At 40.2% G+C, this 13940-nt stretch overlaps 2 protein-coding genes across 2 annotated transcripts in view; both read right to left on the bottom strand.

Annotated features, from left to right (window-relative positions):
* Positions 1-13940, bottom strand: part of LOC306644332 (uncharacterized protein) — a 112988-nt gene that overhangs the window by 42294 nt on the left and 56754 nt on the right. The window lies entirely within an intron of this gene.
* Positions 2944-10379, bottom strand: LOC306644425 (transcription factor Sp3; the record flags this gene model as incomplete). Its single annotated transcript, XM_079111375.1, has 2 exons — positions 2944-5567; positions 10371-10379. 2 exons carry the CDS (start codon positions 10377-10379, stop codon positions 3366-3368), a joined length of 2211 nt encoding a protein of 736 aa, XP_078967501.1. The 3' UTR covers positions 2944-3365.

Below are 13940 nucleotides of genomic sequence, written 5' to 3'. Positions count from 1 at the left end.
AAAATTGTGCTCACTTTAATTCCTTAGAATAAATAACCAAGGGGTCCTTTAGCTAGGTCACATAGTGGGTTCATTCTTCTTTTGAGTGCATCCCACTGATTTCCACAGCAATTATACTAATTAACATTTGCATCAACAGGATAGAAGCGTTCCTTTCCCCCACATCCTCTCCAGCATTTATTTTTGTTTGTATGCTTGATGAAATCTCAGTGTGGTTTTGATTTGCAAATGGCAAATCAAATCTAATCAAATTAATTGCAAAAGATATTGAGCTTTTATATACATTTTTTGGCCATTTGTATTTCTAATTTTGAGAAGTATGTGTTTAGCTCATTTGCCCATTTATTGATTGGTTTATTTAGTTATTTGGTGGTAAATTTTGGAGTTCTTTATATATTCTGAATACTAATCCTCTGTCATATATTTCTGGATATTTATATGATAAACCATCCTTACATCCTTGGAATGAAACCAATTTGGTCATGATATTCAATCTTCTTCATATGTCACTGAATATGTTTGCTATTATTTTATTGAGAATTTTGACATCTAATTCCATCAGGACATTGATCTATAGTTTTCATTCCTTGATGTGTCCTGGAAGAATTTAACAGAAAATCCATCTAGACCTGGGTTTTCTTTGTTAGGCTTTTATTACTGCTTCTATCTCATTACTAGTTACTGGTCTGTTTAGGTTTTTCTATGTCCTCTTCATTGAATTTTGGCAGGTTATATATGTCTACAAATGTATTTACATCTAAGTTTTCCAACTGACTAGAGTATCAATTTTCAAAGTAGTCGCTAATGATTCTCTGGATTCCTGTGATGTCTGTGGTGATTTCTTCTTTCTCATCTCTTCGTTCTTGAATGTGGTTGCTGGTGTTCTCTCTCTCTCTCTCTCTCTCTCTCTCTCTCTCCATCTTTCTCTTAATTTGACTAAGGATTTATAGTTGTCTGTGCAGAGAAACAACTCTGTATTTCATTTATTTCCTTACAATTTTTAAAATTCTCTATTTCATTGATTTTGGGCTCTGATTTTAATTCCATCCTTCTACTGGGTTTTTAATTGGTTTGTTGTTGTTTTCCTCGAAACTTGAGATCCTTTTTGGGGTCTTCAGATTTTTTTATGTTGGCACTCATAGATATAAATTATCCTCTTAGAACCACCTTCCTTGGGTCCTAGAAGTTCTGGAATGTTACATCACTATTACTGTTTGATTCTAATTTTAAAAAAATTTTCACAGATTTCCTCTGTTTCCCATTCTCTATTCAAAGTGTATTGTTCAATCTTCATGTGTTTTTATAGCTTCTGTAGTTTTTTGGGGTGTTGATCTCTAATTTCATTGCATTATCTGATGGAATGCTAGAAATTGTATCAGTTCTTCTGTATTTACTAAGAGTTATTTTTGTAGCCTAAAATATGTCTGGTTTTGGAGAGGTTTCCATGAGCATCTGAAAAGAAAGTGAATTCAGCTGTTGTTGGATAAAATATTCCATACATGTCTGTTCAGTCTATTTGAGTTATAATTTTTGAGTCTGAGCGGTCTTTCCTGAATTTCTGTCTGAATGACCTATCTATTAAAGCAGGGCTGTGTTGAAATCACTCGATACTGTAATGAGGTCTGAGTCTTCTTTAGGTTGCATCGTGTCTGCTTTATGTGTTTAAATACACCAACATTTGGGGCATAAATATTTACTATTGTTATATCTTCTTGTTGGATTGTTCCCTTTATCATTATGAAGTGACCTTCTTTGTCTCTTCTAATTAATTTGGATATGAGAATCAGTATTCCTGCTTCCTTGAAGACTCCATGAGTAGCTATTCCTGCTTGTTGGGGGCTCCATTTGATCGGCCTATCAATTTCCATTCTTTCACTTTGAGCCTTATGACGTTTATGCCTGTGAGGTAATTTTGTGCAAACAAAATATAGTTGGCTCTTATTTTTTTTTTTTAAATAGTGTTTTATTAACTACCACACTGTTATAATACACTTTAAACGTACAATAAGGTAGCCTTTAAATCTGAGGTGGTCTTAAAGATAACAAATGAACAGAATTTCAGATTTTTGAAATAGGTGAACTGCTGCAGTTATAGGTATACATTTAGGAAAATTGTATAGCTCTTACAAGACCAGCAATGTAACTTTATTTTGTACATTTTTAATTGAAAATATAAACAATAATTAAAAAAGAAAAAGAAAATACAGCATAATAAAAAAACATACGTTTCTCAATTAAATGTATTGAATACATATAAATTTTAAGGGAAGAAGCAAAAAAGGAAAATGGTTGATATTTAAGTGCAGACTGACTACCTAGACAAAAAAAAACAAAAAAAAACTTAAAAAAATACCATAAAACCTCTAGTTTTCTATGACTAATATCCATATGGTTGGAGTATCGTCACTATGGAAGTGATTTTGTTATGTTTGCATATGTTATACTTTACTGGTAATTTACATGATGGCTTTTAAGGCCCTGGCAGACATGGTTTTTAGAAACAAGATTGGATAAAAATCACTGCTAAGACGCAATACACCTTATTTTTTTGGTCCTCTAATATTCAAGAAAAGGGATAATTCACTATAACATTTTTTACCACCCAAATGCCTCAACCTATACATTTTAAACTTTTTTAAAGATTGGTTATATTGCCCAACTTCGTTATTGAAAGAATATTAACAAGACATTATTTTGGCAAATTAAATCTTAAACATGGCTTTTCAACAGGATTTAAAAGGTGACTATCCCTAGAGTTCCATGTTAAAATGTAGTTTTCAAAATCTTACAAGAGTAATGCTTAAAATATTGTACATAGTTAACCTAATTAAAATAATTAGCTTCAAAATGACAAATTGATAAGCTAAGTAAAGCCTACACTATGTAAAATTTGCTTGGAAACTTGATTTGTCAGTTATGCATAATAAAAATTCCAGTCATCAAGAAAATTACAAAAATTTTTATCATAACATGATTTCTTTCACCCACCAACTTTTTTTTTTTTTTTTTTATCTTACAATAGATAAATACCAACATGTTCTCATTTTTACACTAAACCACACAGGATTGATGCATTTGGTTAGACTACCATTCGCATTGTTAAATTCAATTTTCTCTTTATATAACTTGGTAAAATTTCATTTCTTCTAGATTCCAAAAGTACCTACAAAACCCATGCAATTTACCATTTTTAATATACTATGGAATATCATACAAAGTAAGGCATTTCAGTGTCATGTATAACCAAGTTACTGTCAATCCAAAAATTTTTGCACATCAATAAAAAGATATCTAAGAACTTAGGAACAATATTCTTCTCACTACTGTATAAAAATAACCACAATGAATAAGTATTTGTGTAATATTTACTCCATTGTCTCATTTCCAGAAACTGTCACAAGCTGTAAAGGTATTTCAGTGTTGGTAAGGATATCCTGATTGCTGGTGGCAGAAGTATTAACAGTTCCTATCCCTGAAACAGAACCTTGTTGAATATTTGCAAGGATAAGTGTTGTTCCTCCTGCAGTTATCAAAGTATCGTCTCGCCCAGCTTCCACAGAGGCTAGCACTGTACTGCTAGAGTGAATAACTTTTTTGTTTTGATGTGTTTTAATATGTTTGGAAAGGTGGTCACTTCTCATAAAGCGTTTTGAACATTCTGGACAAACAAATTTCTTCTCACCTGTATGTGTTCTTCTGTGCCTCTGTAATTCATCACTTCGAGTAAATCTTTTGCCACAGAACATCCAGTTACAAATAAAAGGGCGCTCTCCAGAATGCCAACGCAAATGCGCTCTCAGATGTGAGGTCTTCCCATAGACTTTACCACATCCTGGTATATGACAAATGTGTTGCTTCTTTTTCCCAAGATTGGTACCTCTCCCACCGCCTTCTTTACAGTTGGGACAGGTGCAAGCTACCCTCCGAAGTCTTTTTCCTTCTTGATGTTGTTGGTCCCCTTCTTCATCTACCACCTGTACTCTTAAGTGTGTTAGATCATTGGTATTCAATGTAGAATCACCACTGAGCTGCCACTCTTCAGGATCAGGTTCTTCTTCCTTGATCCTAATATCTGCAGGACTGTCAGCATTCTCTCCTGGATGTAGCTGTATACCAGTAGAATCTATAGAGTTTACTGTAACTGTCTGTAAATTTGGGAACTGACCAGTGCTTAGACTAACTGGAGTTGAAGTCAAGGCTCCACCTGCTGCAACTTGACCAAGTGTGAGTGTCTGGACAGGCGTCAAAGTTATTTGTTGGGCAGCAGTATTCTGTATTTGCAAATTCTGCAAGTTCTGGACCCCTTGTACTTGAAATGTTTGCCAAGTTATCTGTCCAGAAGGGGTCACTGTCTGTGCCTGAATTAAAAAGGTTCCAGGATTCAGCTGCAACTGAAGATTTTGCAAAGCCTGCTGTGATATATTCTGACCACTGGCTTGCACACCATGGATTGTCTGTGGTGTAATACCTTGCACAGTTTGGGCTTGACTGGTTGGCTGCTGAGAATCTTGAAGTTGTAGATGTTGTACAACAGGCTGTGCTGTAGAAACCTGAATATTCTGAGCCTGTGTCTCTTCGGAAACAGGCGACTGGATATAATTTCCCTGAAGATCTGAAGAATGGACTTGCCCACTAGAAGTAGTCAAGCTATTTGTGTTCTGTTGTAATATACCTGTACTATCTATTGTAACAGGCAACTGTGATGAAGATGATGTTGGCACAAATAAATCTGTATCAGTATTAGTTTCATTAATATCAGGAGAAACCCGCTCACCAGTCCTTTCTGAATTGTCTGAACTATCCATAGCTTGTCCTGTGTTTATCAAATGTCCATCGGCATTAATGCCTGCAGTCATTGTCTGAGAACTGCCTGAGAGTCCCAAAGAATCTAGATCAACACTATTGATTGGTACAAAGGTAATATTTCCTGGCAGACCAAGAGGCACATTAGCAACTACCTGGGTTTGGCCAGGAAAAGATGAACCACCAATTGCAACTCCCTGAACCTGGACTTGACCAGTCTGTGGTATGAGATTCTGGATATTAGCAGGAGGTGTTCCAGAGGCAAGTAAGGTTTGATTAGAGCCAGGAATGATCTGAATTTGACTGCTTTCTTGATTTATACCCCCATTATCTGAAGAGCCTGTGAAACCAATCTGAACCTGCTGACCATCTGTTGACTGAATCTGTGGTATTACTTGATATTGAACATTGGGCACTGTACCATTTGATGAATCTGATCCTGGTGCAACTGAAAATATTTGTTGATTCTGCAAATTTTGAAGGGGAAGGACATACTGCCCACTTGAAGTAGCAGCACTTGGAATCTGTACTAGATTACCAGCTTCATCTTTTATAGTTGTAGGTGTGGCTGACAAAACCTCCCATCGGTTTGGTGCTCCTCCTAACTGTGCAGAAGCCAAATCACCTGTCGCTCCGGTGGCGGCGGCTGGGGCCCCGGCTGCGGCGGCCGCCTCCTCTGCCTCCTCCTCGTCGTCGCCCGGCGATGGCGGCCCTGTCTTGCTGCAGGTAGCGGCCAGCAGAGCAAGCGGTGACGGCTGAGTGTCCTACCCCCCTGGCTCTTATTTTTTAATCCATTTTGTCAACCTGTATCTCTTCATTGAAGGATTGATAACAATATCAATTTCCATTCTTTCACTTTGAGTCTTATGATATTTATGCCTGTGAGGTAATTTTGTGCATACAAAATATAGTTGGCGGGCTGGGGATGTAGCTCAGTTGGTAGAGTGCTTGCTTTGCAAGCACAAGGCCCTGGGTTCAAATCCCCAGCACTTCAAAATATAGTTGGCTCTTATTTTTTAATCCATTTTGTCAACCTATGTCTCTTCATTGAAGGATTGATAACATTTATATTTATTATTAAAGAGAGAAGTTTATTAATTTGTGCCATTTTGATTATGTTGAACTTGGTCCTGTTTCTCATTTGCTTAGCTGCCCTTCATTTGAGATTTGTTCATTTGTGAGCTCTGGAGTTTGCTTTTGATTTCTTCTGTGTGTACTATTCCTTCAGCATCATTCATGAATTCTTTTGGTTTCTGCTTATCTTGTAAGGTTTGATTTCATGTTCAAATCTGAAGATAGCTTCGCTAAATGTAGCAATCTTGGTCAACAGCTATTTTCCTTCAGGGCTTGAAACACATCCTTCCAAGTCCTATTGGATTTTAGAGTTTGAGATGAATAATCACAAGTGATTCTGATTGGCCTGCCAATTGAGGCACATTTGGAGGGACAAACCACAGTTCTGAGGTTAGGTAAGAAACAAAATGGAGTTTTGAGAATAGAAAAAGGAAAGAGATGGACATTATTGAGACTAGCAAAATCTGATAAGAGAATCTTGGTTTTGATGAAAAATATACCATTTTTGTGTGTATCCTAGGGATGGAACCATGGGAAGTCTCCTACTCAGCTGTAGACCTAGTCATTTTTATCTTTTATCCTGAGACAGGGTCTCACTGAGTTACCCATGTCAGCTGGGACCTCGGAAGCCTCAGACTCCTCTGAGTTGCTGGGATTACAGGTGTGTGTCACCACACTTGACTTACAAAATAATATTTCTTGTCCATGTAATGTTTTCTAGGCACTGTGCTATGAGCTCTAAGTGAATTATTTGATTTAGTATAATTATTAGAAAAAATCTAGGCAGAGTGGGACAATTAAATTTAGAGAGGTAGTGTAGCTTGCTTAAAGTCACAAAGCTTGAAAACAGAACTAGAGGTAAAACTCAGTGTGACTCCAGAAGCTATATTATTACTACTAATAATAACATTATATTATTATTATTATAAATGCTCTATATTCATTTCAACTTTTGGGGAAGACCTCTTGTTTTAGTCAGCTTTTGCACTACAGCAACTAAAGGATGTGGTCAGAGCAATTGTAGAGGATGAAAAGTTTATTTGAGGGTTTCAGAGGTCTTAGTCCACACAAGGTCAGCTCCATTCCTCAGGACTCTAGCTGAGGTAGGACATCATGGCAGAAGAGTATGGCAGAGAGAAGCAGTCCAAGCAGAATGAGACTCCACTCGCCAAACACAAATATATAACCAAAACCACACCTGGATTCCCACCTCCTCCAGCCATACCCTACCACTTCAGTTACCACTCAGCTAATCCCTGTCAGGGGAGTAAATCACTGATTGAGTTTAGACTCTTACAACCCAATCATTTCTCCACTGAACTTTCTTGCATTGTCCCCCATGTGAACTTTTGGGGGACACCTCACAGCTATGATTAATGTAATTTTTGGTATAAGAACCCCTACAACCCTGTGGTCAGGGCTGTTCTCCCAATAGCCATTTTTTGGGGCATTGTGTGAGACAGTCAGCCAGCCCACTTAATAAAGACTCTCAAACTTGGACTTCTCAGTGGTGATCAGTCTTTTCTTAAGTTGCGCCCCATAACACTTTCATTATGGATGTTAGGGCTCAGAAAATGAATCCCAAAGTAAGCTGTGTTTGTATGCTGAGTACTTTGAAGAACAGGAAACCAGAAAGCCCCCAGGAGCAAGATCTATCTGACCTCTCTCACCCTCCCATCCCTGCTTCCCTTCCCCACTGCAAAGTCAGTTAAAAATATGAAAACTCCTTTTTCTCAAAATTTAGGCATCCACCCTGGAAATATTATTATGCTAACCTTTAGAACTTCAGTCACTTGCAATTCTCCTGGAAGGGGATTAAGGTAGATCTCCTGGTACCCTAATTTAGTTATGAGAGAGCATTATTCTGAAAGAGAACTCAGTCCCTCCTGCTTCCTCTGGTTTCCTTTCTCAGTGCCTCAGCCTATGGGTTTCCTTGTGGGGGCACTCAACATATAGAACTCATGCCAGGGAAATGTGCCTAGCGGATAACAGCCCATGCCAGAGGTTGGAAACTCCCTCTGGAAGATGATGGCAAGGACTCGTCGTAAGTTGGGCTCTGCTAAGGTCTTCTCTGGAAGACGATGGCAAGGTCTCGTCGTAAGTTGAGTTAAAGTTGAAATTACTTCCTTAAAGTACTAATTGTTCTCCTATTTTTTGTTTTCTTTTTTGTTTCACTAGAATTAAAGTGAACTTTTGTCACCTTTCGATTGAGGGATGACGGAATACAAATGATTTACCTAAGTCTACATATTTTTCCAGTAAAATAAAAATTCAACTATGTACGCTAAACACCAATAATCTTACAAAAAATGGTAAACATTCTGGAGCAATATATCATGTGATGATTGGTTAATTTCTATTATTCTTTTAAACATTAATAAGATCACTCCTTTGTGCCTTTCATATCAAGTACATCTAGTTTCTTTTATAAAAATTAGCCCCTGTTTTTAATACTAGTATATATTTAGATCAAAAGAAAGAAAGTTCTGGATAACATCTTTCTTGAAGTATTAATGATTTAAGCTTTATGATCATAACCATAGATTAGTGTAACTGTGATTTATTTAGGAAAAAGAAAGTTAAAACAAAGATTAAACTTTAAAGAATATTAAGCAATATACATCAACTTGTTTTTGTAAAGTTTCGGGTCAAATTAAACCCATTATGGGAATTCATGAGACCTGCGTGGGGGAAGATGAATGTACCAGATGGCGCCAGTTGGTCAGTTAAGCAGACGGAACATCTGTTACCTATTAACAAAATGCTAAGAACTTCCCTCTTCAAAGAAACTAGTATGTAATCATAAATATTTTTAGTAGTATGGGTGAAGGGTATAAAAACTGTTAAGAAGCTCAATAAACTTGTCAGCATCCTAACATTGACCGGAGTCTGTGTGGTTGCTGTCCATCGCCGACGCTGCGCCGTCTAATCACTCGGGGCTTTTGTATTTCAGGCCATCAAGGACCCCTGGACTCTGCTGCTTGGGCTGGTCCCCGGCATTTCCTCTGTTATGTGGGACTGGGGATGGAACCCAGACCTTGCATGCATTAGGCAAGTGCTGTACCACAGAGCTGCCTCCCCAGCCTGCCTCATGGTATGATTGCTCCCACTTATGTGTGCTCCCACCATGCTGTTGCTATGCACCATGAGGACTTAACTGCTGTCCAGATCTTACATGTCCCCAAAGATTTTGATGGCCTCCTCTCATTCAAAGCACCGTAGGTCATTATTTATGACTCACTGTCCTCCTTTCCTGGGTGCTTATCTCTTCCTGTGCTCTGGAGTATGCCAGGGCAAGTCCTTCAGCCCTCATGATCCCAAAGTAATCTCAGAATTGCTGGCCGGAGGGAGATATGTCACAGGCATGACCAGGTTTACCACTGGTATTACCCAGAGGTGAGTATAACAGCTACTATGTACTAGATGTACACAGGACAAGTCACTAGCACATGTGGGGCCTAGGTTACCTCTTAAAGCCTCCTATGTCTCAGTGAGACACACATATCAGTGAGGAAACTGAAAGGATTGGAGGTTCAGAGACTTGCTCCTGGTTGCACAAGTGGAGACCAGGGAAAGCAGAATTTTAAATTCAGATCAGTCTTTTTGAATCCATGTTGTTTGACTCCAGATGATTTTGTTGTTGTTTTTGGTGGTGGTGGTGGTGGTGACCGTCAACTTTATTGCTAAGAGAAGCAACTGTGATTCCAGTCTGTTACCATGAATAGACTGAAAGCAACTTAAAGCATGTGTCCATGGAAAAAGTTTGGTTTGGGACTCAGAAAATTTCAGCAGCAAATGCTGTTCTGCTGTCCCATGTGAGTTATTGGCTAGTTAACTCAACAGTTCGAAGGGCCTGAGTTTTCTCTTTTATAAAATGGGATCAATTTTGATTTCCTTCCAAGTTTATCACCAAGAAAATGAGATGTCTTTTGAAAATACAACAAGCACTGTGCTAGGTGCATAGTTCTTCTGTCTTTGGGGAATATTCCCCTAGTAACATGGGATGCCAGGAACCAGGATTGATTCTTTTCTGAGTCCTAGAAATGTCTCACAGTGCCAGCCTGTTCAGTGCACTCAGTGAATGATTCTTGGCTGTACTAATCCTGAAAAATTTGTCAGCCTACTCCTGGGCTGCTTGTGACTGATTTGGTGTCCACAGGATGGGAGGCATGGTGGCAGAATGTGAGAATACAGGAGGTGACTTCGTGGTGAAGTGCCTTCTCTGGGGCACATGACTATAGAGACAGGGACAGGAAGAGAACCCAGAACCTGGGACCTGGGCTTCCCTTCAGAGCTCTTAGTACATTAGGGGAAACACAAACGGAAGATTTGCTAAGGATAGCCTCAAACTTGTGATCCTCCTGCCTAAACTTCCTGAGGCGCTGTGATTATGGGCAGGAGCCACCATGAGGAGCATGTTTCCATCTCCTTATCACGACTTTGTGTTTGGAGGCTTTGAGATCCTCTGAAAAGAGATTTTTGAGGATTCTCACCAAACCCATGGTCATTTCAGCTAGTCCTCACCAGCCCAGTTCATGGTCCCAGAAACCCATGGTGGTTATAAAGTTTTGGTTTTGTTTTGTTTTCTTCTGTGGTGCTGAGGATTGAACCCAGGCCCTTGCACATGTTCTTTACCACTGGGCTACATTCCCCAACACTTTTTAATTTTTATTTTGAGATAGGGTCTCACTGATTTGCTGAGGCTGGCCTTGAATGTACACTACTCCAGCATCAGCCTCCTGAATACATGTGATTGCAAGCATGTGCCATGGTTGTGAAGTTTTGAATGGTGGTGTGCTTTCATCTCTGACTGCTCATCACCGTAAAGTCAGCATGCTGTGTCCCTTGCCCCTGTGATGGTTCTCAAATGGCCACAGGGACAGATGTGTCCTAACCACGTCCTAACCATGCCTGCCTCTCCAGGTGTACTTCACAAAGGGCTCCAGGCTGAGGGACTATCATCTTTTCTTGCCACAGGGTATAAGCTCAATGGCGCATTGGTGTCCTGGGTAGGAGGGGGAAAGTATCTTTGAAGGTCCTTTCCTTTAGACTTCTCTCTCCTTTTTCCATCTGCCAACTGCAATGAAAAAATTTCAGCATCCTGCTAACCTTGTGCCCCTTATAACTGTTTAGGTGTGATTTTCAAAGGGTTGAAAGTATGGCTGTCATTAAATACAAAATGAACATGGGGGCTGGGGAGATAGCTCAGTCAGAATGCTTGCCTCCTAAGCATAAGGCCCTTGGTTTGAACCAAAAAAAAAAAAAAAAAAAAAAAAAAGAAAGAAAAAAAGAAAAAGAAAAGAAACTAACATGGGTCAGAGGTTTTCTCAAGTTCTTCATTGATAAGGAAACCAGTAATATGTTCAGATGAATTCAAAGGAGATAATGAAGAACAGATATATAGGCATAAATTTATTATAAGAATTATTTCGTTTCTGTAAGATTGTCTATAGTGTACTAAAATTTTAAATATACAATCATAGTTATTCAAGAATATTAATCTTCTAATCATATCAGGGGTATCTATATGGGCCCAAGGTATTGCTATGGACAATAAACATTTCCAAAAGTATCAGCTTTCTCCAAGTAGATTTTAAAGTGTTGAGTGGTTTTCAGTGAATTCGCAGTATATTCATACCACTTTTTCCAAAATATTTTTAACACTCCAATATGTAATATATTAAATCATGGATCCCAGGTGAGTATATGCGTATTTGTAAATATCACTAAATGCAATCTTACACTTCAGCCTTCTTGGTGGAACACTGTAGAATTCACTCCCCTACCTGATCCTCAGCTGATTCCCACTATACATACATGGGCAAGACCCAAGTGGCTCAGGATATGATCCATTTCTCCTTCCCCATCCCCTGCTACCTTCAGTCCTGCTGCTGGGCTCTGCTGGGAGTTCTCTTATGCTGCTCCTGGATTCAGTGTGGTGCATCGGGGGAAGGTCTGGAGAACAGGCATTCACTGCAAGTCCCTGGTGAAGCCGCATGAGGGTTTCCTGTAATAAAGGGAAATTTCCTCCAGTGGCAAGGAGAAGCTACCATGTAGGCAAAGAAAGCTGAGATTTGGCAGTCCAGCTTGGTCTGCATCTGACCAAATGGTCTCTTCACAAATCTAAGGTCTTACTTCTTCCCCATCAGGGTCTCCATCTTTGCAGAGGAAGTGCTGAGGTTCAGCATGTCCCCCTTGCAACGATTTTCTGTAGGATCTGAAGAAGACTTTGTGTGTCCTGCGATTATGAAGACAAGGGATTCTTTGAATTTTGCCATATGGTGACCTTCACATGAGAATTAATAGTTTGTGTTCACTTGTTTTTCCGTGACACTTCCACGGCACACAGGAACAGCCATCTAACTCCACAATCTTATGTGATGGTCACTGTTGTCACAGAGAACACTCTGAACAGTAGCAGGGACAATGAGGCCTCATCCTCCATGGAGTGCTCCTCCTGCCATCAGTGCTAACAGGGTCCTCTTGCTGCTGCGAAATGGCATGGGCTACTAGTATTCCTTCTGTTCCCTACACGGGCACAGACATGTGCATAACCCAGCCAGAACGCCACATTGAGGAACTGTGGTCCCCCTTGCTATCAGTCAGCACCAGGCAGCAAACAGAATCTTTCTCTGAATGTTGGAACTGATGTGCTGCTGAACAGCTGTGAGCAGGATTCAGGAAGCATCTGTCTTCTTTTGCTAGGACGTTGATAACGTCCCACAAACCGGGAGGTTTCAACACAGAAGCAGCATTGGAACAGGCTGGATGTCTGAGAGCCAGGTTGGTCCTTGTGAGGGTGCTAGGCAAGAACTGCTCCAGGCCTCTCTCTTAGCTTCTGGCACCTCCTGGCCATATCTCCAATCTGCACATGGTATTCTCCCTGTAGGTCTGGCTGTTCAAATGTCCCCTTTTTGTAAGCACTCCAATCATACGGAACTAAAATCTACCCTAGTAACCTAATTTTCAACTAATTACATCTGTAATGACTCTATTTCCATTAGGTCACATTCTGAGGAAATGGGGTTGAGGACTTCCACACATGGATTTTGGGGGACAAAATGCAATTCTACCATCCAGGGATGGTGAGCCCTCACAAAGGAGTGACAACAGGAAGTTGTCAGCACCTGTGCTGGATGCTCTCCATCCCCTGCTCCAGCTACCCTCTCCACCTTGCTCTGTGCTGGAAGGCTGACCTCTGAAAACTGCATCCTGGAGCATCCTGACCTCCCATGAGCTTCTGTCAGACTTGAGTAATGGGAGACATGGGCAGGAGCCGTGGGGTTGGGAAGAGAGGAGTCAGGCTGTACTGCCCCATGGTGCTCTTCCCATCGCCTCCCACGTAATTTTCAAATTCCTGTCTTTCCATGCTTCTTTCCTATTGAATATTTGACAGATAAAACTGAATAATATTGAAAGTATGGGTGAATGTGTATGGATTGCATCAGAAGCACATTCAGGAATATGAGCTGATGTTCATGAGCGCCTTTCCTGCAGCTCAGGTGGTTCACTTGGGAGAGCTTCCCAAATGTGCCTTCAAAGAAATGATGTTTGAGATGATGGATATGCCAGTTATCCTGATAGACTCATTACCCATCGTATAAACGTAGCGGAATGAAAAAAAAAAATAAATATGGAAAAGTATGATGTGTGAATTAAAATAAATCCTTAAGAAAGTGTGCTAACAAGTCCGAACATAACTGTTTTTATTTTTCATGCTATTTTTGGGAGATCTCCAAAATGTTCTTTAAAACCCAAACACACTTGCTTTACTGGTTTGCATTATTAGTGCATTCTGTTCTTCCAGAGGTAAAGGGCTTGTCAATCCGCAGCTTGGAGAGCAAGACGTCTCTTCCCCAGGTCCTTCCTCCGCCTCTTCGAATGAGGCGTGTGGGGGCGGCTCCCGCCACCCTGAGCTCTTTCCCAGGAGCCGCCACCCGGGGGATTGGAGCCGAGCCGCTGTCCAGGCGCTTCCCCGCCATCTGTGCGGGACGGGAGGGAGGGGACCTGGCAGCGGGATCGGACCTCCTCCCTCCACTTGGGAACCCTGAGTCGACCGCTGG

This window comes from Sciurus vulgaris (assembly GCF_902686455.1).
Source record: "Sciurus vulgaris genome assembly, chromosome: 14".
Lineage (NCBI taxonomy): Eukaryota > Metazoa > Chordata > Mammalia > Rodentia > Sciuridae > Sciurus > Sciurus vulgaris.
The sequence above is the reverse complement of the archived record's forward strand: the minus strand, read 5'-3'. Positions and strand labels throughout refer to the sequence as shown.